General features: G+C 47.2%; 1 protein-coding gene across 1 annotated transcript; it reads left to right on the top strand.

Moving 5' to 3' along the window:
• Positions 1-1,770: 1,770 nt before the first annotated feature.
• On the top strand, positions 1,771-22,622 carry DNAJC21 (DnaJ heat shock protein family (Hsp40) member C21). The gene is made up of 12 exons (XM_008154821.3): positions 1,771-2,052; positions 8,710-8,803; positions 10,784-10,907; positions 11,209-11,331; positions 12,198-12,502; positions 13,317-13,468; positions 15,352-15,439; positions 17,825-17,983; positions 18,394-18,436; positions 19,164-19,336; positions 21,555-21,630; positions 22,136-22,622. Exons 1-12 carry the CDS (start codon positions 1,956-1,958, stop codon positions 22,301-22,303), a joined length of 1,602 nt encoding a protein of 533 aa, XP_008153043.2. The 5' UTR covers positions 1,771-1,955; the 3' UTR covers positions 22,304-22,622.
• The last annotated feature ends 1,697 nt before the right edge of the window (positions 22,623-24,319 follow it).

Here is a 24,319-nt window from a genome sequence, read left to right as displayed (position 1 = left end):
CTTGATAAATCTGGCCTTGTATAAAAATAACTTCAGGATTTTTTTTAAAACACCCACATCTCAAAAAGTTAATTACAGGTTATGAACATAATAAGATGTGAGTTTGAGTACTTAATACTTTTTGATGTGTGTGTGGCAGAGTTTCTATGGGCTTTCCAATTTAATAACTTCATCAGTTTCCATATCTTCCTTTCCCAAAATTCTCTTTCACAGTCATTTATATGAATACCTCATTTGGTTGAGAATTCCTCATTGCCCAAGTCCATGTTCATTTAGAAGCCAACCCATTTAATAAAGATGTTCCTTTTGACTGAAATTTATATCTAGTGTAATAGTTGAATTTTCTATGCAATGTTATAAGCAAAATTAGATCCCTTTTAGGAAAAAGGCAAGTGACTCAGGTTGTAAGCAAAATAAATGTAGCTGAAGGAAGAAAAAAGTCCTTTGTTTCTCCCTCCCCACCCGCCCCCAACACAATTCCATTCTCAGATGGGGGAATGTTCCAATTTTTCCCTGCATTCAAACGTCTCAACTCCTATGCACTAGCAATTTAAAAACCAAGGTCATATATATAGTACCTTCTTTCTTTGGAAAGCAGGCAAGTGCACAAGTCTAGAGGTTTGATTGGATAGTAGTGTGTGGATAAACTTGAAGTTTAGAGTTGGTTTTGATTGTGCAGGGAGCAGGATATATCTTCCTAAACTTTCAACACCCCGACTTTACAATAAGTGTTGGGGAGCCCACCCTTCTCTAACCATACGTGATTTACAAATAGAGCCTACTCCTAGTAGCTGATGTATGTGAACGTTCCATATTACAGTGAAATATGTTGCTGTGTTGGTGCATTTGAATGAGAATTAGGTTACTCTTTTGACACCTTATCAAATTGGAACAGTTGTACAGATCTTCCATCCTGTAATACAGTGTATCTGTTAGATCAGGAAGACCTAGTTAAATACTATGCTTTAACTGCGATTCTTAAACCAATCTTGGAAATGTAGGATCAGAGGCCAGAAAGTTAGGATTAAGGAGTGATTGATGGATGGGGGGTCGGTACAATTTCACCCATATTGGTGGTGAAACATTTAGTATGTTACTTTAAGTGTTGATGCTTCTCAAATTGTTTTAGTTCAAGTCATCTTAGTGGATGTTATTCCTGTGCATATTGGTCAAAATGGAAAATAATCTCATTAAATGGCAGCTGAAGAGAATTGAAGAGTTAAAAAACTGGTGTTTTTCTGTTGTTCGGTCCAACCGAATTCTGGCATTGGTTAGCTGTGAAGGCTTGAGCAAACTACTGGACTACTTCCGGCATGAGTCGCCTCATTGTAAAAACGGGGCTCAGTGAAGACATTAACCTGAGAACCACAACCGGATGTTTTCCTTCACCCATTTCACCCCAGGACGGCCGCCCAGTTAGCGCCGCTCCTGCTGACCGCCCTCTGTGCCCCTCACAATGACACCCACGTGGCCCCGCCTCCCTCCGGCCGTGGCCCCGCCCCCTCCTCGCCTCGGTCCCGCCTCCCCACCGCCTCCTCACCTAGGCCCCGCCTCCTCCTCGCCTCGGCCCCGCCTCCCCGCCGCTTCCTCACCTAGGCCCCGCCTCCTCCTCGCCTCGGCCCCGCCTCTCCTCACCTAGGCCCCACCTCCTCCCCCGAGGCCCCGCCTCCTTCCCGCCCAGCGTTTTCCGGCGCAGAGCCCGCCCTCCTCCCATGCGGAGCCGCGGCCGCCGGCGCCGCCCCCTCCGCGCCTCCGCGTGCCGCAGCCCGCGCCGCCCGACCCCGCCGCGCGCCTCCGCCGCCCCGCGCCGCCGCCGCGCTCGCTGGCTGGCCCGGTGCTGGCGTCCGGCTCCCGCCGCGAGAGAGGACAGTCAGGGCTGCCGCCACCCCTTCGGCCCGGGCCCGGGTCCCTGCCCCGCCCCGGGCCCCGGCCCCGGCCCCCCGCCCGCGCGGGCGATGAAGTGTCACTACGAGGCGCTGGGGGTGCGGCGCGACGCCAGCGAGGAGGAGCTCCGGAAGGCCTATCGGAAGCTGGCCCTGAAATGGCACCCGGGTAACTACTCCGCCACCGCCGCGTCCCGCCCTCCGCGCCCTGGAACTCCCCTCGCCCGGGAAGCCGTGCCCGAGACCCCGGTGCCCGGCACGGTGCCCGGCCCGGTGGCCCCGGCGCGGTCCTCCCCACCGCTCGGTGGACGCCGCCCTCCAGCCCAGGCTTCACTCCAGCCCCCGGCACCCCGTCCCTTGCCAGGCGCCACCCCACCAGTGCCCACAGCCCCCGCGTGGCCGCCTGATGGGGACAGACCACCTTCTGGGACTTCACCGGCTCCGCCCAGCGCCTCGCCGACCCCAGGGAGGCGGGAGGAGGGGTCGGGAGGTCCTCACCCGGTCCCGACCCTGCCGAGTCCCCTGCGGCCCAGGCTCCTCCCGGCCCTGAACTTGATCCCGGAGGCCCTGCTCCTTCCGTGTAACTCACGGCTCCTGCCCTATTGAAATCACGGCCGAGGCCCGGGGGTCGCTCTCCCCTCGTGAAGTTTGTATGTTGACTCGGAAGTGTGCTTCATTGGAATGTTTGTCACGGTTGTAGTCCAGGCCTGGGTGACTTTTGTGTAGTCCTGTGTGGTCTCCCAGACTGGGGAACGAAGGCAGGAGTTGAATCTCAGCATTGCCAGGTTGATCAGGGGCTTGCTTATTAGCACTGATCGATAAGCACGTTTCTGGTCTCCAGGATATGCAAGTCACCGCAGATTCTGAAACGCTAAGGCAGCGGCCTCAGTCTTGCTGGGAAAAGATGCCTTACACGCAGAAAAGAGTTAAGTTCGGGGGCAAACAGCATAGCAGGACGGATAGAATCGGTAATGGGACTAGTAGGGTAACTAACTGGTAACGCCCCAGGAACTCAGGAGGAGAGGGAGTTGGCCCTGGGTCCTGAGGGGCTGTGAGGCTTCCCCTGGGCAGAGGAGCCTGGGTCCCGGAGGGTGGGATTGGGAATGGTGGGGAGAGCACGTGGTGGACGAGAGTGGCCCAGTGGACAGCTTGACTGGAGTCTGAAGATAGGGGGTGGCTTAGCCCGTTTGGCTCAGTGGATAGAGGCAGGCGTGGCCCCCGCCGGCTGGCACATGCCGTCTGCGGGGTAACACTGAGAGGAGACGGGCGATGCCAGTCCGGTGAGATAAGGCCAGTATGAAGGCAAATACAGGTGCCGGTGAGCACGGGTACCCGACCTGGACTGGGTCTGTGAATTTGTGGGGTAGATGGGCCTCCCTAGAATGGACATCTTCGAGGAGACCTAAAGCGGGCGTGCAGAGAAGACAGGTGGAGGGGGCAAAGGAAAGCAAGCATGGCAGAGTCCAGGGAGGCCAGGGAGGGAGGGCCCGGGCTCGAAGGTGCGGTGGACGGGCCGGGGTTGGATTTTAGCCTAGGAGCATTGGGAAGCCAGGGAATGTTGGAAGCAGGGGCGAGGAGATAGGTTTGTGTCCTTCAAGGATCTCTCTGGCTGCAGTGGGGAGAGGAGGCTGGAGCAGGCAAGCCTGGAGGTCAAGGGGCATTGAAGTCCTCAGGATGGCCACCAGGACCTGGGGATGGAAACTGAGCCAAGCGCCAGGATTCTCCGTGCAGAAGCGCAGTGGTTGGGAGGAGCGTAGACGGGAGGGGAAGAAGCGGGGTGGCCAGTGGATCGCGAAGGAATACTGGTTTGTCTTCCGGTGAGTGAAGGAGCCGTGGCCAGGAGGACGCCAGCTCTCGCCCAGACCTGCCCTGTGAAGGCTGTGGCTGAAGGAGTCTGAGAGGGAAGCAGGCAGCCTTCTCAGGGAGCCTGGCTTAAGAGTCACGATCCATGGAATTTTCCAGAAGGCACTGTATGAAGGCTTGGAAGGGAGTGGAAAAGAGCATAGTGGGTGAAGAGAAAAGCACAAAGAATAATGTGAGAATGCCTTTTAAACTTGGATGGCTGGGTTTGCAATACCTGTGGCTTTTGTACTTGATGAGTAATACATCACGTGGGCTTTCCATTTTTTTTTTTTTTTTTTTTAAATATATTTTATTGATTTTTTACAGAGAGGAAGAGAAAGGGATAGAGAGTTAGAAACATCGATGAGAGAGAAACATCGATCAGCTGCCTCTTGCACACCCCCTACTGGGGATGTGCCCGCATCCAAGGTACATGCCCTTGACCGGAATCGAACCTGGGACCTTTCAGTCCGAAGGCCGATGCTCTATCCACTGAGCCAAACCGGTTTTGGCTCCATTTTTTAAATTAGGGCTTTTAAACTTCTTGCTCTCGTGCTTTTGGATCTCAGCTCAACCTTCTAGTCAGCCAGGTCAGGTATATTTAATGGAAATAAAAAGCCATATGACAGATTGAAAAAAATTATTTAAGAAAGACGCTTCAGTAAGAGATTAGATCTTATTTTCAGGTGGCACGTTAATGGGTTTTATGCATTCAAACGCTTTAGCTTTCTTGAAACTTTGGGGGAGGAGAGAAGGGAGTGGTAAGAAGCAGGACAGCCAAGTACAGTGCTGATTAAAAGGTGAAGGAGAGCCACCCACCTGCCACTCCCAAGCAGTCACCTGTTTTGTTTGCTGCCTCTTTCTGCCATTCAGCTTCCATCTCAACTCTGCTTTTTACTTATCTGACAAGATTTTTTTTTTTTAATTTAATGAATCTTTATTGTTCAGATTACAATTGTTTCTCCTTTTTCCCCACATATCTCCCCACCACCCAGTTCCTACCCCCCTTCTTCCCTTACCTCCCCCCCCGCTGTCCTTATTCATAGGTGTATGATTTTTGTCCAGTCTCTTCCCATACTCCCCACACAGACACCCCTTTCCCCCTGAGAATTATCAATCCACTCCCATTCTATGCCTCTGATTCTATTAAGTTCACCAGTTTATTCTGTTCCTCAGATTTTTAATTCACTTGACTTTTAGATTCACTTGTTGATATATATGTATTTGTTGTTCATAATTTTTATCTTTCTTCTTCTTTTTCCTCTTTTTAAAGAATACCTTTCAGCATTTCATATAATGCTGGTTTGGTGGTGATGAACTCCTTTAGCTTTTTCTTATCTGTGAAGCTCTTTATCTGCCCTTCAATTCTGAATGATAACTTTGCTGGGTAGAGTAGTCTTGGTTGTAGGTTCCTGCTATTCATCACTTTGAATATTTCTTGCCACTCCCGTCTGGCCTGCATGGTTTCTGTTGAGAAATTAGCTGATAATCGTATGGGAGCTCCCTTGTAGGTAACTAACTGTTTTTCTCTTGCTGCTCGTAAGATTCTCTCTGTCTTTTGCTCTTGGCATTTTAATTATGATGTGTCTTGGTGTGGTCCTCTTTGGATCCCTTTTGTTTGGGGTTCTGTGCGCTTCCTGGACTCGTAAGTCTATTTCTTTCATCAGGTGGGGAAAGTTTTCGTTCATTATTTCTTCAAATAGGTTTTCAGCATCTTGCTCTCTCTCTTCTTCTGGTACCCCCATAATTCTGATGTTGGTTCGCTTGAAGTTGTCCCAGAGACTTCTTACACTATCTTCAACTTTCTGAATTCTCTTCACTTCATGCTTCTCTGGAGGAGTGTCCTTGGCCTCTTTGTATTCCAAATCTTTGAGTTGATTCTTGCAATCCTCTAGTCTGCTTTTTGGTCTCTGTATAATATTTTTTATCTCAGTCAGTGTATGTTTAATTTCTAGTTGGTCCTTTTTCATATCCTCAAGGGTCTCATTGAATTTATCGGTCTTTTCCATGAAATTCTTGAAAAACCTTATAACCGTGGTTTTGAACTCTATGTCCAGTCGCTTATTCTCCTCCATTTCTTTGGTTTGTGATCTGTTTCCTTGCCTTCTCATATTCTCTGCTTCCCTGGGTTGGTAGGGTAGTTTTGTGTACTAGGTGTCCTATTGGTTCAACGGGTCAGCCTCCCAGTTACTTGAGGTGGACACTCTTGGTGTACCCTTGTGTACTGTGTGTTCCCCAGCAGGAGCTACAGCAAGGGCTAGTTTTCTCCTCCTTTGCTTGGGCGGTTTTGGAGCAGTCTGACTGGAGCTGCAGTTAATTTAGTTAAGCTGCCACAGAACAGGCCATTTATATGCAAAAGCCGCTGTGTGGAGCCTGGGCGGGTTTGTAGGATGTGCGGGGCGGGGCCTCAGGGCAGGGCGGGGTCTCAGGGCGTCACTAGGCTGGGGCGTGGCCAACGGCAATGGCTGCCGTCAGCCGTCTCTGCCTTTCCACGTTTCCAAGTCCCTGCGCCCCGCGCTCCAGCGCAGTAAACAATGATTGCTGGGCGCACCACTGCAAAAAAGTCACTCTCACTTTCCGACCCGATGGCCGAGAGTCCAGCTTCTCCCCGTAGGCGTCTGGGTCCCCGAGTGTCCCCAGAAACTGGATTTCAGAGTGATCGGGAGCTTGTCTCCCTGCGGGTTGAAGAAAAGCCGCGCACCCAGCCGCCCGCCGGCCCGATTCGCGTGCCTCCGTACCTCAGCTTTTCAGCGATTGTGCTTCTTTCTCTTCTTAGTTGTAAATCTTCCACTCAGCCAGCTTTCCCGTGGTTCTGGGTGGTAGACGTTTTTGTCTTTTAGTTGTGTTTTTGAAATTGTTGTGTGAGGCAGCAGATTAGTTGTTTAACTATGCCGCCATCTTGGTTCCGGACCAAGCTAATCTGACAAGATTTTTATTAGTGATTTGATGAAGACGTGGAAATCGTGACTGTTTTTAGCTGGACTCTCACCTTCAAGGCATATCAGGATTGTGTTTAACTGCAGGGGACAGGAAGCTGACTACAGTGGCTTTAATCTCACATATCAAGCAATCCAGAGGTGGCCCATCTTGGTAGCTCCAGCTGCTTGATGAAACGTTCAAAGACCTGCTCCATCCTCCTGACCATATAGCTTGCGTCCTTGCACCAGGTGTAAGCATTGTAGCCTCAAAGAGATGTTTATTGCTTCAGATGGGCTTGCACTGTGGACATGGATTCAGACTTGCATTGTATTCTCACAAACAAGTAGACTACAGGGATGGGGATTTTTGTCCTCCTTTCAGTTCTAAGGGACCGTGATCTATATATATAAAAGCCTAAGCGACCGTTAGGACCTGACGACTGGCCGGTAGCTATGACGTGTACTGACCACCAGAGGGCAGACGCTCAATGCAGGAGCTGCCCCCTGGTGGTCAGTGCGCTCCCACAGCCAACCTCCCATGGCTGGCCAACCTCCCGAGGTCCCTCCCCCTGGCTGGTTGGCCCCTCGGGGCCCCAATCGGAACTGGGCGATATGGCCCCGATTGGCCCCGATCACCAGCCAGGCTGAGGGACCCCACCTGTGCATGAGTTCGTGCACCGGGCCTCTAGTTTTAAAATAATATTGAAAGCTTTTTGTGTTAAAGCATCTTAGCAAAGAGACCCATGGCCAATTGCTGCCTTGAGAAAGTGTTGTCACTGTTAGTTGTTGAGCAGACGACCAACCACCTGAAGGACCTGAAGGACCTGAAGGACGTGGGATCCGTGCGATGGGACCCCAGAGGAGGAGGCAGGATGCCTTGCTCTAAGGCTGCCAGACCATTATAGGGAATACACATTTGTCATATTTTCCTCTAGCCTCTTAGACGGCAACTATGGAGCTGTAGCTTAAAGAACTGGTGTGCACTACAGTGGATTCAAATATTTTACTTTCTGAGTGTATTATTTATGTATTGCTGGGTAACAAACCACCAGAAACTTAGGGCTGAAAACAACAAACGCTGCAAACATTCATCATGTGGACTCACACAGCTTCTGAGGATCAGAGTCTGGGAACAGCTTAGCTGGGTGGTTTTGGCTCAGGGTTTCGTAAGAGGCTGTGTCTTCCCTGTCTGGGGACACCTGTTTGCAAGCTCACTCACGTGGTGTTGGCAGGCCTCAGTCGCTTGCTGGCCATGGCCAGAGGCCTCCGTTCTCACCATGTGGCTTCTCCATCGGCCACCTGGGTGTCTTCATGCCATGGCAGCTGGCTGCTCCCGGAGTGAGCCCAGAGGGAGTGAGAGCCCACAGCTGAAACTGCTGTCTTTCATCAAAACAGCTCAGAGTCACCATACCGTGCCATCCACCATGTCACTGCTCACGCCTGCTGCCTGCTGTTGGTCAGACACACCACCCCTGGGGACCGCACAGGGCGTGATGCCAGGAGGTCGGGCGTCTTGGGGGTCGTCTTGGAAGGTGGCTGCCATCTTGAGGCTAAGATGCTTTCTGAATTCCATGGTTAAGGAAACACAGCTAAGAGAAGAATAATTAGTATAGCTAAATAAAACTTTATTTTGGTATATGTTAATAAGGAAGAAAACCTTACAGGTTGTGAACAGAAAGTATAACCTAGCACTAAATAACAGTTCTTCCTAACCAACTTTATACACACACACACACACACACACACACACACATACATATATATATTTCGTTCCTCCTAAAAAGAAGGTGCTCACTGCTCAGGGTTTTCCATTTGTGGACCCCAGCGTGGGTGCTCAGGGTGAGTGCTGGGGAGGCGCCCAGGCTTAGGGAAGCAGGCACTTTCTACTCGGGTAGACACTTGGATTCTGATGATTAACCGTTGTCCAGTATTTCTTTGCTTTTCCCTAGTTTTCCATTGTTTTGCACACTCCTCATGTGGTTTCTGGCGTTGGTGATGGGTGAGGTCCCTTTTAGATGTTGTCCTCCTTTTTTGATGACTGAATTCCTGTGACTTTGTTTTCACAGATAAAAACCTGGATAATGCCGCAGAAGCAGCTGAGCAGTTTAAGTTAATCCAAGCAGCATATGACGTGCTGAGTGACCCTCAGGAGAGAGCGTGGTGAGCAGCACTCTGTCCCCCTTGTCCTGTGCACTTGGCTGGGAAGATGTCAGTAGAGGGTTTTTAAAAAGAATTTAAATCATTAATGGTTTTTGGTGTGTTCTGAGACTTCCGTCACCCACTCATATAAAATGCAATATTTGAGTAGGAGGGAACTTCCTACTCCAACTGTGGTTTTATAGCTCATGATGCAGAAAGCTTGGCAATTAGATAGTTTTAACTTTGATACTTAGGAAGTGACTTCACATTACACGGGGTCTCTGGTGTATGACAATTAATTTTCTGATGTCAGACAAGGAAGCATGCTGACTTGTCTTTAAAAAACAGATACAGCCCTAACCGGTTTGGCTCAGTGGATAGAGCGTCGGCCTGCGGACTGAAGGGTCCCAGGTTCGATTCCGGTCAAGGGCATGTGCCTTGGTTGCGGGCACATCCCCGGTAGGGGGTGTGCAGGAGGCAGCTGATCGATGTTTCTCTCTCATCGATGTTTCTAACTCTCTATCCCTCTCCCTTCCTCTCTGTAAAAAATCAATAAAATATATATTTTTAAAAAAATCTTTAAAAAGCAGATACATCCCTGGCCAGGGTGGTCAGTAGGAAGCATCATCCTGATACACCAAGGTTGTGGGTTCGATCCCCGGTCAGGGCACATGCAGAAATAAACCAGTGAGTGCATCAATATGTGGGACAACAACTCTCTCTCTCTCTCTTTCTCTCTCTCTCTCTCTCTCTCTCTCAAATCATTTAAGATAAATAAAATCAGAGTGTTTTGTTTTTTTAACACACACATACAGTGTTTTAATACAAGAATTGTAATATTTCCCCTACAACTACACTCTATGAAGAATCGAGTTAAGCTTCTGCATCTATGACAGACACTTTTATTAACGAGGACCTGGTCATTGCATATCATTTCCGAACAGTTTCTGTGTTGGGCCTTTTTGCTGCAGCGGGATGGGTGTTGAGCCCTGTTACACCTGCAGGACCTGCTGCTCATGCACAGCGCGGGTGGTGCGCATGCTGTGTGCCTGTCCTCGGTGTCAGTGTGCCCACGGCTGGCCTCCAGAGAGAAAGGCTGTAAAGGAGGTTCTTACAAAATTACCTTTTGTATGGAAATCACAGAGAGAGGCCTACATTTTTCTCCTCCCCTGCCTGTTCCCTCTGGTGCTGTGTGCAGGCGGGACTGCACTCTGAGTCCTTCCGGTGCTTGGACCTGGCTTTGAAGTCTAGCTTTGCTGCTTACAGGCTTTATGATTGTGGACAACACGCTGTTTAATGTCACTGAGCCTCAGCTTCCTGTTGTAGCAAACTTGACAGAGTCCTCCTGTGGGTCATTGCATTGTTTACAGAGACATAGCAGAGTGACTTTGGTTCATGCTGCTCAATTCTCAGATCCCACACGTGGAAGTAGTCTGTGGACGAGATTATGTCCACCCGCCCTGCCCAGTAATGTTCTTTCCTGGGACCGTGCAGCCACCTGCGGGGAGTGGCGTGGAAATTCCCTGACACGTGAAAGTCCCTTGTTCCCATGGGCTAGTGCTGTATATGCCGATGGTGGGCTAGTCAGAGTTTTTTGTTTTGTTTTTTTAATATATTTTTTATTGATTTTTTTACAGAGAGGACGGGATAGAGAGTTAGAAACATCAATGAGAGAGAAACATTAATCAGCTGCCTCCTGCACACTCCCCACTGGTGATGTGCCCGCAACCAAGGTACAGGCCCTTGACCGGAATAGAACCTGGGACCCTTCAGTCTGCAGGCCGATGCTCTGTCCACTGAGCCAAACCGGTTAGGGCCTAATCAGAGTTTTAATCAGCAGTTTTACGATAGATTGTCTTCTCATGTTGAAATTTTTTGGTTGTGGGTTGGACACATTAAAATGGACTGCAATAGTGTTCTGGCTGTTTCCGAGCAAGAAGTCCTTTTGAATTGTTAGGTATTTCGCCTTCCCTGACACTGCTCATTTCTTCGTCTGCTCAGGTATGATAATCACAGAGAGGCTCTGCTCAAAGGTGGGCTTGATGGGGAATATCAAGATGACAGCTTAGACTTGCTTCACTTTTTCACCGTTACCTGTTACTCTGGCTATGGAGATGATGAAAAGGTAAGGCGTGGACTCCCTTATCATTTCCTACCAAGCACTTAAGTAAGACCCTCAAATACAGAGAATTCTGTAATAGAAAGTGAAACTGTTCATTCTGAAAACGCAAAAAAACCACCATTGCCTTCTTATTTAAAGTATCCGCATATTAAAAACCTCCAATTGGAAGGTAAATGTACTTACATGGACAGAGTTTGGGGTTGTAATTCTTCAACAGGAAAGTTTTTCATGTTGCATTTTAAAATCTCATTCTGTGATTAGACTATAAAGAGTTAGGGATTGGCGTTTCTGTTGCCTGTCTCAGGGCTTTTACGCGGTGTATCGGAACGTGTTTGAAATGATTGCGAAGGAAGAGCTGGAATCCATGCTGGAAGAGGATGCTGAGGACTTCCCGACCTTTGGAGACTCCCAGAGCGACTATGACACGGTGAGGATCGTGCACGGCTGTTGTACACTTAGCGTGGATCAGTGTGTCTCGCTATCCTGGTTCTTTATTTTTAAAAATGGATTATAGTTCTCGCTCCTCTCCTGTGACTTTCTTCCTTTCTCTTCCCGCTAGCCTTCCCTTTTTTTACTTTTCCCTCCTAATTGACTGTGGGCTCATTGCTGGGGTGATACCCAGCATCTAGAAGGGTTCAGGAATCTGGAGAAAGGCTGCAAGTAAATTAATAAAGGCTAGACATGAAATATAAATTTGGAAGGCATTTTGGGGAGCCAGAGGAGAGCTTAGCTTCAGTAACCAAGTTCTCTCTTTCTCCGGACCCAGGGCTCTTTTTATTCCCTCATTTTGCCCTATAACAAAGTAGATATACATATCAAAGGCAAGGTTTAGTATACAGTAGGCATGGTCAGGTTGGGGAAATGCCCTGGCTGTTCAGCTGTTTGGCCATCAGGAGGCAATAACATGTAGATTAAAATGCCCTCAGCAGTAATACATGCAGATCTTCAGGGTTGGGGAAATCTTTCAGCCATTCCAGTAGGCAGCAGTATGTATTTGGGGAAATCTTTCAGCCCTGCTGGAGCTTCAGGGCTCACCAACCTTTTGATGAACTTCTTGCATTTATTAAGACAGGCTGGAATTAGCCTCCAGCACCCCATCCCGTCCATTTCCTCATTAAATTCACACTGACTAGTGATTCATTTTGTTAAAGCCTTAAGAGGATTGTCTTCTTCGATTAATAGTAATGTTTTAAATACGAGGGACCAAAGATGTTTTGCATCCTAACATTGCTGCCTTACTAAAACAAGTGTAGTCAATAGAAACGAGCATTTTGCCTGTTTTCTTATCGCCAGGTAGTCCACCCTTTCTACGCTTACTGGCAGAGTTTCTGCACCCAGAAGAACTTCGCTTGGAAAGAGGAATATGACACCCGACAGGCTTCCAACCGCTGGGAGAAGCGCGCCATGGAGAAAGAAAACAAAAAGACTCGCGATAAGGCAAGGAAGGAGAAGAACGAGCTTGTCCGGCAGCTGGTGGCTTTCATCCGGAAAAGGGACAAAAGGGTGCAGGCGCATCGCCGGCTGGTGGAGGAGCAGAACGCCCAGAAGGCCCGGAAAGCGGAGGAGATGCGGCGGCAGCAGAAGCTGAGGCAGGCCAGGTCCGTGGCGGGGACTGGGTCCGGGGAACAGCAGAGATACCTGCCAGGTGCCTCCACGTCGGGTTGAGTCATCTTGGCTTCACCTGTTAAAAATCCTGACGTACAGAGGTTTTTCATCCGTGGAAAAGTTTTTGGATTGGATGTGTCCTTCCGAGGCCCTTGACACCTGAGGTCCTTTAGGACGCTCGGGAAAGTTAATAGTGCCTGAGGCCCCGCGCTCAGGGCTCTTCTCCCCGCAGTTCTGGAAGCAAGAGCTGGTTGGTGTCCTCGTTCCTTTGCGGGTGCGAGCAGACAGGCCCCGGTCACGGCCGTGAATCGCACAGGCGGGGATTGGACCCGGGGGTCAGCCCAGGCCCTTGCTTTTAACCGCCACCAGGACAGCTCTCGGTCAGTGTGCTCGCAGCTGTCTAGGTCACGCTAGTGCCTTTAGTGTGTCGTTGTCTTTGAGTTACCGTAAAAGCATTGTGTCCAGAGCATTCCAGCATTCTTTAAAACACGACTTCTTAAAAGTTCTTCCTGCCCCACCCCTCATCTTTTGAAAATTAGCACTTTACTTAACACGTACAACTTAACATCACTTCAAACCATTTAGTAAGTTGCTAAGAGTTACATGTTTCAAAACCCATTCTCTAGTCAAGCAATGAAAATCAGCCAGGGCAGCTAACAGAGTGACAGTGACTTTGCCCTCTAACTCAGCGCAGGTGTGAAGTCGGTGAGCGCTGGCAGCGTAGGGGGGGGGGGGGTGCTCTCTGGGGGGGACTCGGAGCCTGAGGAGTGGGGAGCGCAGTGCGGAGACGGTGCTGTTTGTGTCTAGACTGGCCGAGCAGTACAAGGAGCAGAGCTGGATGACGATGGCCGACCTGGAGAAGGAGCTCCGGGAGATGGAGGCGCGGTACGAGAAGGAGTTTGGAGACGGCTCAGAGGAAGACGAAGGGGAGGAGCAAGAGCTCAGAGACGGACAGGATGGTAACTGCACTCAGTAGGACTCGGGGAGATGGCTTTTCTGCACAGGGCGCGCTCAGGTGCTCACGGGCCAGGGGAGGGTAAGACAGCGGATGGGAGCGTGGAGGGAGGAGAACCTGGGACCACCCGTGCCCGCGGCCGTTGCCCGAGTTCCCACGTCTGTTTGGTTTAAGTGAAGCTGGGACTCTGGGTTTTTATGTGACATCTCCCAGTTTCTCAGTGGGACAGATCGTTAACGTGAGAAACAATCCTGTATGGACCAAGGAAAGGCCGTCTATTGAAGCAGGCTAATTCTGGTAATTGGATTAACAAACTCTTTTCTGACCACGTTTTAAACAGTGTGTGCTTCTGGCCGTATACATCTATAATAATAAAAGCGTAATATGCTAATTAGACCGGACATCCTTCTGGACGACCTTCCGGATAAAGCTGGGGCTGTGAGGGAAGCCCGGGTTCCCGGTGCCAGGGGGAAGCCCAGGTGCCAGAGGGAAGCTGGTGCCGGCAGCGGGGGAAGGAAGGCCTACTCTTGCACGAATTTCGTGCATCAGGCCTCTAGTATGTTGATAAATAAGTGGACATACTGACAGGTGTGCCGTGACCGCTGACTGGTTATTTTAAAAAATGCAGTTAAGTAGTAGGTCACGTCTTCATAGCAGCTCTTTGCAGAAAAGCGGATGTTGTGTGGGAGCCTGTGTGGTGCGTATAGATCCTTCCTCTCGTTTCTGACTTCGTAGAAGGCGCTCGGTGCACTGAAATACCTACCGATGTGCTTTTCAGACTAATAAACCAAGTGATAAAATGACAGACTTTCAATTATTTAAAATGACTAGGAATGGAATGTTTTATTAATGAATAAGACGTAAATGTGAAAATGTTTGGAAAATTATAAAGCACTCTACAAATGTGAAGTGGTGTAATTATGTAGCGTTAAGTAATTTATAACATGCTTTCACATACATGATTTTGCTGCTTGATCCTCCCACAATAGCCCTTAAATGTAGGTTTTGCTCATAGAATTGACTTCATTTTCCTGATGAAGAAACTAAGACTCTGAGAAGCTACGGCATATGCCTGGGAGCATATGATCATTTTAAATCCAGATTTTGGCTTCATATCCAGCATTTTTTTATTAACTATTTGATTAATCAAAGTTTATTTCATGTATATGATATATTGAAAGTGTACACATAATTAGACAGTAATACCGTATACTGAACTTTGGATGTATTCTGATCATTTATGATTTTAATGAGACTGTCCTTCAAAACCATATTAACATCACTTTTAATATTATTTCCTATAAAGATAGAACAATAGTTTTGTGCAAAGACTTCATTGCACTTTTTAATTGCTTAGATTTTTGGACTGTATTGATAGTAATTATTCCAGTGTAATAAATCTTCAAGCTTATAAAAAATAGTCTGTAAAGACAATGTTAAACTTTACATGTAATATGCTATTTTATGACTTGTCTAATAATGACAGAATGTTGTAAGCTAAGTTTATTTAAGCATTTAAGAATAGATTACAGTTATATAAATGTGTTTGTACCAAATCTTGCTCAAGAGGTAAATTAAAAACACCTCATTGAAAAAATTGCTTTGTGGTAGAACTATGGACATTTGATTTTCTGAACCTTTGCTCACTCCCAGGGATGTGAGAATTTTTTGTCTTTTGAGTAGACTTATAAAAAGAAATAGAAAGTTAAAGGGATTTTTTCATCTCTTATAATTTAGTGTTGCTTTTAAAGGGTCAGCTCGAATCCTGCAACATCATTGTTTGTCTTGGTAAGGAAGTAAACATTTTGTTAGCATGTTCTAGTGGGACAGGCTTTTGTTAGCGTGTTCTAGTGGGACAGGCTTCTCACTGCGGCCTCCTTCCTGCAGGGAAGGACAGCGACGAGGCCGATGGCGTGGAGCTTTATGAGGGACTGTACTGCCCAGCGTGTGACAAATCTTTTAAGACGGAAAAGGCGTAAGTTTAAGGTCTTTGAACCCACCCTTTCTTTTGAGGCAAGTGTAACGCTTTGCAAGTCCTGAAAGGAAAGAAAATGCTGCTGGTAGTAGCTCCCTAGTCCACACGGCCGTCCTGGGAGAAGATGGTTTGTGCCAGCGGGTCAGCCTGTGGACTGATCTGTCATGCCAGCATTCCTGTGGGCAGCTGCTTGTAAGCATGTACGCGGTCTTCAGAAAGAAATGTTGCTCTTTTTGGCAAAGAAGGTGTAGTCATATGGGCAAAGAGGCTACACCAGAGCTCGCCATCTCTCTCTCTTGGTAGCAGACTCCCTTCCAGCCATCGCTCCCATCCAGGCCATCGCGGCCACCGGGAGCTTCACCGGGTCCTGCTGGGGGACATTGCTGAGGGCTGGGGCGGGGGGGGGGGGGGGGGGGGGGGAGAAGGCTTTATTATTTGTTTTTTTTGGTTCCTTGATCTCTTTTTTATTATTATTTATTATTATGTCTAAAGTTTTACATATGTCTCCTTTTCCCCCAATTGACCCCCCTCCTCCCAGCCATTCTCACCCCGGGCAAGCCCCCACCGCCCCAGTGTCTGTGTCCATTGGTTATGCTAATGTGCATGCAGACAAGTCCTTTGGTTGCTCTCTAACCACCCCCCCCCCCACCATTTGTCTCTAGATCGATCTATTCTTGTTCATCAAATGATGTTGATCATTATAGCCCACATATGCATGAGATCATGTGATATTTATCTTTCTCCGCCTGGCTTATTTCGCTTAGCATAATATAGGTACTACACCTGAGGGAAAAAGAGCGAGGGGGCGGGGAAAGGCACAGGCCTGCTCCCAGGAGGGAGGGCACGGAGGCCTTGATCTTACAGGAGCGATGGGGACAGAAGTATTAAAATGGGCACTGGTGTAAAGAGAGTAAAGGATGCGGGGGAAATGTAGAATCGGCAAGGGAAAAAGCAGCAAACTACGTGCAGAAAAGGAAAAGCGGACCGAAGGATGAAAATGGGGATGTGGGAGTCAGAAGGGTCTTTCCGGATGAGCCTGCGGGAAGTCATGGAGCAGAGAGGAGTGGGCGAGGTAGAGACGTTAGAAGCAAGCAGGAACCGGCAGCAGGGAAGGCGGTCTTAAAAAGCCTTGTTTCTTTGGAAGGAACAGCAAACTTACAGACCAGTTGCCAGGACAAGGGCCCTCCGCTCACCCGTTGCTCAGGCTTCCCCATCGGCGTGTGCTTGCTCGCTGCGCACAGTTCTGAGTACGTGCCGTGTGCAGTGCTCCTGAGCCCGTCTCTCACAGTCAGTGCAGTGACCAGCTGGGGGAAGTGGAGGCCACTGACGGCTCTTTGCCATTTCCTGCCGTGTTCCACCTTTGTCCGGTGGCCCTCAGTGTCCTGTGTGGCATCGTGCTCACTTCGACCTGGGATCTGGTCGAGGGCATGTACTGCGTTCCATAGGTCACATCATCGTCGCCGTGTGGCTTTCTGCTGTAAGCCAGAGCCTCACTCCCCCGTGGACCTGCCTGCTGTGAGTCTGCGTTCAGGGGTTTTTCCGGGTTTTAAGATTCCAGTTTCCCCAGCAGCCGTCAGTGAGCGTCCCTCCAACCTGCTCCCGTGTCCTTGCCGTGCCCCAGTCATTTTGGAGCACTTCCTTCTGGCACGAAATGTTGCAATTTCTCCGAGGAACCTTGATCTGCAGGAGATATTAGTGGGAAGGAGAGCAGCAACCGAAACAAGCAGACGAAAATTTGAACAGAGGACAGGACGTTGACAGAGACACAAGTTTCCCGCTTTCTGGTGTATCTGCTCTCACGGCCTAAGTGCTGTCAGCTCTCTGTTGGGTAGTGTTACTTAGTGGTCCTGGGCACAGGGTTTTACAGGGGTACATGTGTCTGAACTCACTTTTAGGGGTGGGAGTGAGGAGTGGGGCGCCTCTAGAGAAGGTGAAAGGCAGCTGCTGAAAAAAGCAGGAGGAGGTCACCTCTTCTACGTCAAGGCCTCACACCACCATCTCTCCAATCCAGGTGCCTCCTTTTAAAGTTACAGTCGGTTTTGTAATTTCCCAGTCATCGCTCCAGGCCCGTAGCAAATAGTGATTAAGAGGAAATAGAGGAGAAGGCTTGAATTTTAAGAATTAGAAAATAAAAATAATAGAGAATTTGAGGGAAAAAAGGGAGAACATACGAAGGGACAGAAGGAGGGGGATTCTGGGTGCGGGAAAGAGGACGGGGCTGGTTCCCAGGGCCCGGAGGTCTAGGAAGACAGTGCTCTCTCTCCATGGTCACTGGGCTCTGCCTGGCTGATCAGAAAGGAGTACGTTAACCGGGTCGCACCCCAGCCACACGGGGCACATCTGGCATAGGCCTGTCGCAGTTACTCAGTCGCGTTGTCCTTGCAGCATGCGGAATCACGAAAGATCCAAGCGGCATCGGGAGATGGTGGCCTTGCTGAAACAGCAGCTGGAGAAGGAGGAAGAAAGCTTTTCAGGGTCTCAGACGGATGAAAATCTGTGGAATGCCAATTCTGAGGAAGAAGCGGAGGACGCGCCCAAACAAAAGTACTTGCAGGGATTTCATAGGCACACTGTCACCCTGCGCTTCCTGTGGGCTCTGCACCCCAGACGTCACTGTTCTGCTCGTATTTGCTGCATGTCTTCTGGGGAAGGGAACTTTATAGTATTGAGTGGGTAAAGACCGGATGTCAATATAATTTTACACACTATATCATGACTACATTTAAAAGCAGCCTTATACCTACGTCATTGATAGGCTAATTACTGTCAGTTGAGCCACTTACAGTATTCTAAAATAATGTGAACATTTTCTTTTCCTTTTAATGCTTTATGATATTTATAATTTTAATTTTTTTACTTCTCTCTGTATCACTAGTATTTCATTGTTTTTCTTTTTATTTTGTAAGTCTTTATAGAATCAAGTATTTGACATTTTGATTTATATTTGCTCTTAGGCTTTCTAAGAAACAGAAGAAAAAGAAACAGAAACCAGCACAGGTATGTTAAAAAGTCTCGTTAACATTAAATAGCAAATAGAGAGCTGGCATGCTCTTGTTCAGTATCATCTGTATTAAGGAGAGGGACTTTTGCTCTAATTTCATGTCAGTTGTAAAACGATTAAAAGGAGTTGAAGATGTTTTCTTTTTTAAGCTGCCGTTATGTGTATGCAGCTAATTGTTTAGTGACTGTTGTCAGGGTGTGTTAAACTTTTGCATGTGGAATTCTCCTAATACTTATTAGCTGAGTGACCATATTTAAAAAATATCTGGACATGTGACACCTGGGATTTCTCATGTTGTTCTGTTGACAACATAATGAAAATCTTACAGAGGAAACATTTGGTTAGAAACTTGCAATGGTTGTGGTTATTGAAAGAATGTTGACTTACTCAGAAATTTAAGTAATTTAAATACTGGAGTCCAAATTCAAAAATTGCAGTTCTCTCTTGGGATCTGTGGGGGATTGGTTCCAGGACTCCCCAGATACCAAAATCCATGGATGCTCAAGCCCCTTAAATAGAATGGCATAAAGAGAACGGTGAAATATCAGAGAGGGAGAGATTCATGTTTTAAGATTATCTGCCTCTTTTTATTGCCTGAAGATATACTCTAACTAGGGGGCATGGGACATTATCATTATTTATTATAACTATTTGGCCGCATAACATAAGAAGCCAGTATTATTATAGTATTTATCTTATAATGCACATGTGTTTATAACCTAGAATTACGACGATAATTTCAATGAAAATGGAACAGGAGAAGGAGTAAAAGTTGACCCAGGAGATACCAACTTAAATCAAGACAGTGCCAAAGAATTAGAAGTTGGTCCCCAGGAGAGTGTCAGTGTCACAGAGGCTGGTCAGCTGTGTGAGGACCCGAAAAGTGAAGCCAGCAGGTAGGCCGAAGTGCATGTGGTTGTCTACATCCTTAGCACTGGCGGAGAGGGTATCTTTTCATACGTCAAATAGAAGCTTCTTCCCCATGACGGTGGGCTGGAGTGGATGTATCGGTCAGTGTGTATATATCCAGACACTGGATACAGAGGAAGGGCGTTGGAGAGAATGCCAGAGGACGCACTCACAGACATTTCCGCCATGGCCGAAAGCAGGAAGCGGCCACTTTGATCCAGTTTTGTTCCCTTATCCCGCTGAGGTTCGTATTTATCCCTGGGTCAGTCATCCCCGACCTACAAGCTACTGACGAGGCTGTGCCCCACTCAGCTGGCGCATCTCCCCCGGAATCCGCGGCTGTGACAGCTGCTCTCTGTTCAGGACTTGGTACACCTGACTTCACTGCTGAGGAGTGTCAGGGTCAGGGTGTGAATACACACTCACTCACACACACACACACACAGAGTCTCCCACTCTTACACACACACACACACACACACACACTCACACACTCTTAGTCCCTTACACACACAGTCTCACACTCACACACACTCACATACTCTCACACTCTCTCACACAAACATACATACACATTCTCATACACACACTCTCACATACCCACACACTCTCTCACACACACACTCTCACACAGTCTTACAGTCTCACACACACACACACACATCTCACACACACACACTCACACACTCTTAGTCCCTTACACACACAGTCTCACACTCACACACTCACATACTCTCACACTTTCTCACACAAACATACACACACACTCATACACACACCCACACACACACACACACACACACTCTCACACAGTCTTACAGTCTCACACACACACACACAGTCACACATACGCAGAGTCCTTACACACAGTCACATACACACACTCCTGGGTGTCCATTGCCTTTCTGGGGGCTCCTCTGATGCTGGTAACCTAGTGAGAAGTTCATTAAAAAACCTGCATGCAAATAAAGTACTTTTTAAAGAAATAAAACTCTGTGATTTGAGCTTCAGGGATCAGCTGCCGTCTTTCATAACATGATAAATTGTTCTCTAGGAATGTTGTCCGAAGTGCTCCTGGATATATTTGTGGCATATCTATGATGATACTTAGTAAATTACTAACTTTTAATCTGTAGCCTTTGTGCCATTATGTCCTTTCTTGATGCTTTCCAAGCTGGCCGAGTCCTGCAGAATGTTGTGTCACACCCTAACCAGCATCTTCCACTTGTGCAGTATCCTCAGCGCCATTGCGGGCTTGGTTCCTGGCCACCACAGTAAAGCCCGTTGTAGCCTTTTTGCTGGTGGAGGGTCTTAACTTCAGTTTGTAAAAACACAGCACCTGTGAAGCGCAGTAAACGGGTGTGTGCCTGTATAGGCCTTTTAACCTAGTACAGACTCCTCATTTCTGCTTGAAGAAGGCAGGGCAGCATTGTCATAGCTCATCCCTTGTAACCCAGGCTGTCTCTTCGGTGTAGTTGCTCTCGGATTTTACCCTGAGAATGTGGTTAGCACACATGAGGGGGCTCTGAGTGACTGGGGAAAGCTACCATTCATCTGGAAGACGGGGAAGAGGACAGCCGCGGGGTTAAGTGGACCAGGAGTGGACGGGCGGGCGGCCTGGCTGGCAGCTTCTGGGTGAAAGAGTCCAGCGGGAACCCACCAGCCGGCAGAAAGGACATGGTCTTTTAGTGAAAGGGAATTCTCTCCCTTGAACAAATGTAATTTTACGAAAAGTGCATGACAGTGCCTCTGTTTTTCTCGTTTCACTTCATTGAGACACTTGGGATGTTTGTCCCAGACGGGATCGGGTCCGAGAAGGAGTGCCTGTGGGAACCGCACTTAGTTCCGACCATCTGTGAGGAGTACGGGCGGGCTGTGATGGTGGTTTGCTTCAACAAATGGAGTATTAAGTGCTTTGCTTTTTAACGAAAACACAGTATGAAAATTTAGAGAATTTGACAGGTCTCGTTTTAGCTTATATTTCAACCATTTTAGGTAAATTTCTTAATTTTTGTGACAAATCTGATCTAAAATGTGATCTCTAAAGATGCTCTTTAAAGCTGTTTATTTGAACTGTGAAAATTAATTTACATGATCATTAAAATGAATGAATTAGCCATTAAAGTGCATGTCGTTCATTTGAATCTTCTTGGGAGCAAAATGACAATTATTGGATTATGCTGAATTCTTTCATTTATTTGCCAGTGTTCCTAAACCCAGAGGAAAGAAAGCCAAAGATACGAAGAAATCTGTCAGAGCGCCTGCTGAGCCGCAGACCCTGGTAGGCCACAGTCTGTCTGTGTCTAAGCCTGTACGGAGTTGAAGCACCGTAGTCCACATTCTTAGTTCCGTTTCCCAAGGTGTGAGTGTGTTCGGTGAGCCTTCTGCACCTGCTCGTGGGTGTGGATCTGTCAGCACTTCTCCTGGACAAAAGTAGAATTTATACATGTGCCCCTCTCATCGCTTCCTTTAAAGTGGTAAGCAGCGGATGGGCAATACCAGCTGGTGTGACCAGGTCCTGTTCTGTTTCCGCTACTCTGGACTCTAACGCCTTGGTCTAGTCCGAGGGGGCACGCTATTGCATGTCTCAGGACCCGTGAGGTTGAGGATGGTGTTGGTTAATGGGCCTTAACTTTCAGGAACAGCTGCCCCTGTTGAGCCTGTCTTGGTAGCTGTCCGTTTTGTTAAAAGATCTTTATTTTGCGATGGTTTGATATTTAATCTGGACATGGAAACATACTGCTCTCAGATAACACTTGCTTTTATTTTTGGTTTTTCCCTCTCAGAGTGACGTTCTGATCAGCTGTACCACCTGCCACAGCGAGTTTCCATCCCGGAATAAACTGTTTGACCATCTAAAGGCCACGGGGCACGCAAGAGCGCCCTCGTCGTCGTCTTCTTTAAATGGCGTAACAAGTAGTCGAAGCAAGAAAGACAAACGCAAAAACAGATAGGCATTCTGCCAACGCCTTTTCTTTTTGATTGTCTCTAGATTTTGAAACCAAAAACTGAACTGAAATCACCTAAAGAGTTAAAGTTTCAGTGATCTGCAATTTATTGCATTGTGAAGATTATTTTTTATCTTGTAAAAACATTTTTCTGTTTAATATATATATTTTTAAACATTTCATTAGTGATTGAATTCTACTTTGCCATCTGAATGGACTTGAATATTTCAAAACAGGTAAATATTGTAAAGTGCGTATTCTTGGTTTCTGCTGGCTCGTGGACAGAAATGTACAGGGAGAATTAAATTATTTTAACACATACAAATGCACCGCTGTTTTATTTTGTGAATTTCTCATTAAGTGTTTTTATGTGATTTAATGCTTTTGTCAGTGATTCCAGATTGTTTTAAAATTGCCATAGATTTATTTTTCCACCTGATACCATGACTCTGGTTCTAATTTTGAAATTATTTCTAAAGAACCTATTGTTGATTACTATGTATTTTCCCCCTCAAGGACAATGAAAGATAGAGACTATGTGAACATATATGGTTGTGTTTCAAGAATAATGTCTCTCTAAGGTATGACCATGTTGATTCGATTTGAGATTTTACTGGTAATTATCAACATGCAGGCTGGCTTCTCGCTTTGATTTGAATTGCGGAGGTGGAAGCTAGTTAATTCATACGGCGCTTTCTCCTCAGGCGCAGTGACAGCTGGAAAGTGTGTTGGGTCAGCGTAGCAGATGGTGCAGAATTTATACTGATACATTAACAAGGGATATTCTGCCTTGAGCTTTTTCATCACTATTTTCAGAAATGTTTTATTTTGTTTTTTTACTTCATTCGATGGAGAAAAACGTTTTTAATGAAAGATTTTTGAAGAAAGTTGATATTTATGCCTTCTATTCTATAGCTAAGATGGATATTAAATTTAAAGAGATAGTGGAGAGTCATAACAAGTGAGTGTGGTCAAACATGTCGAGTGATGAGTCGGTTTTAGGATGGATTAAACAGGCAGCTCTTTTCATTGGTCTTGAAAGAATCTTCCAACTCCTCACCAGCTTGAAAGAATGTTCCCCGGTCAGTGGAGAGCGAGCCCCTGATGCCGAGGTTTTCTGAAAGCCTCGGGGCTGGGGGGGGGGGGGGGGCGGTGCTGATGTGGCGCATCTGTGCTGGACTTGGATCCCTGCTTCATTCCTTAACCTTTCATTTTTGTCTCTTTCACTTAGAGGGAGAGATATTTCTTTACCTTCCTCCCCTTCTGTGTCTGTCTAACGTCTATCACTACTTCCTCCTAGTTGTTTTTCCCCCTCTTTCTTGCTCCCTTCATGGGAAACACTGGTCATTTTTCTATCTTTGGTCTCTTTCTCCCAGGCTCCATCTGAACACTCCACCTTCCTCTAACTTGAACTCGATGAATTGCCTGTAGTTACAAAATAGGAATATTAATGCACAGGTAGGCATGTTAGTCACATGTTATTATGCAGTAAGAAGTAGGACATCATCTTGAAAGGCATTGAATGTCCCGCAAATGCTGCCCTCTAGACCTCCCTTGCTTGCCCTCTGCCGGCCATGCAGGCATTTAATTGTTTCCGCCCCATGTAGTTGTCACTTTTATTCTGATTGACAAAAGTCAGCCATAATTTCTAAGGGATCTTCATCAGTTGTGATTGGACGTTAGATCTCATTGCTGATCCTGGGTGCATGACACCGCAAAATCAGTTCACTTCCCAGCTCTTCATTCTCCTCGTTTCTGACACAGTTCTCACCGTAACTGTTGTCCCCATTGACCATGCAGGATTATTCTGAAGGTCACATCACACACAGAAGTGCTTTTTAAATACAAAAGCTTTCCACAAAATGGTGATTTGAAATGAGTTAAATCTTTTTCAGTTAAAATATTTGTAGACAGAAGTGAACATGTTGAATTAAATGTGCATTACGTTTTATAGGAATTTCCTTCCTAATACTCTTTTGAAAAGGAAAAACAAACATATTATGTCAAGGGTAAAATATTATT

The sequence above is a fragment of the Eptesicus fuscus genome, chromosome 4 (genome assembly GCF_027574615.1).
Source record: "Eptesicus fuscus isolate TK198812 chromosome 4, DD_ASM_mEF_20220401, whole genome shotgun sequence".
NCBI lineage: Eukaryota > Metazoa > Chordata > Mammalia > Chiroptera > Vespertilionidae > Eptesicus > Eptesicus fuscus.
Note: the sequence above shows the minus strand (reverse complement) of the source record. Positions and strands in the feature narration are given on the sequence as shown.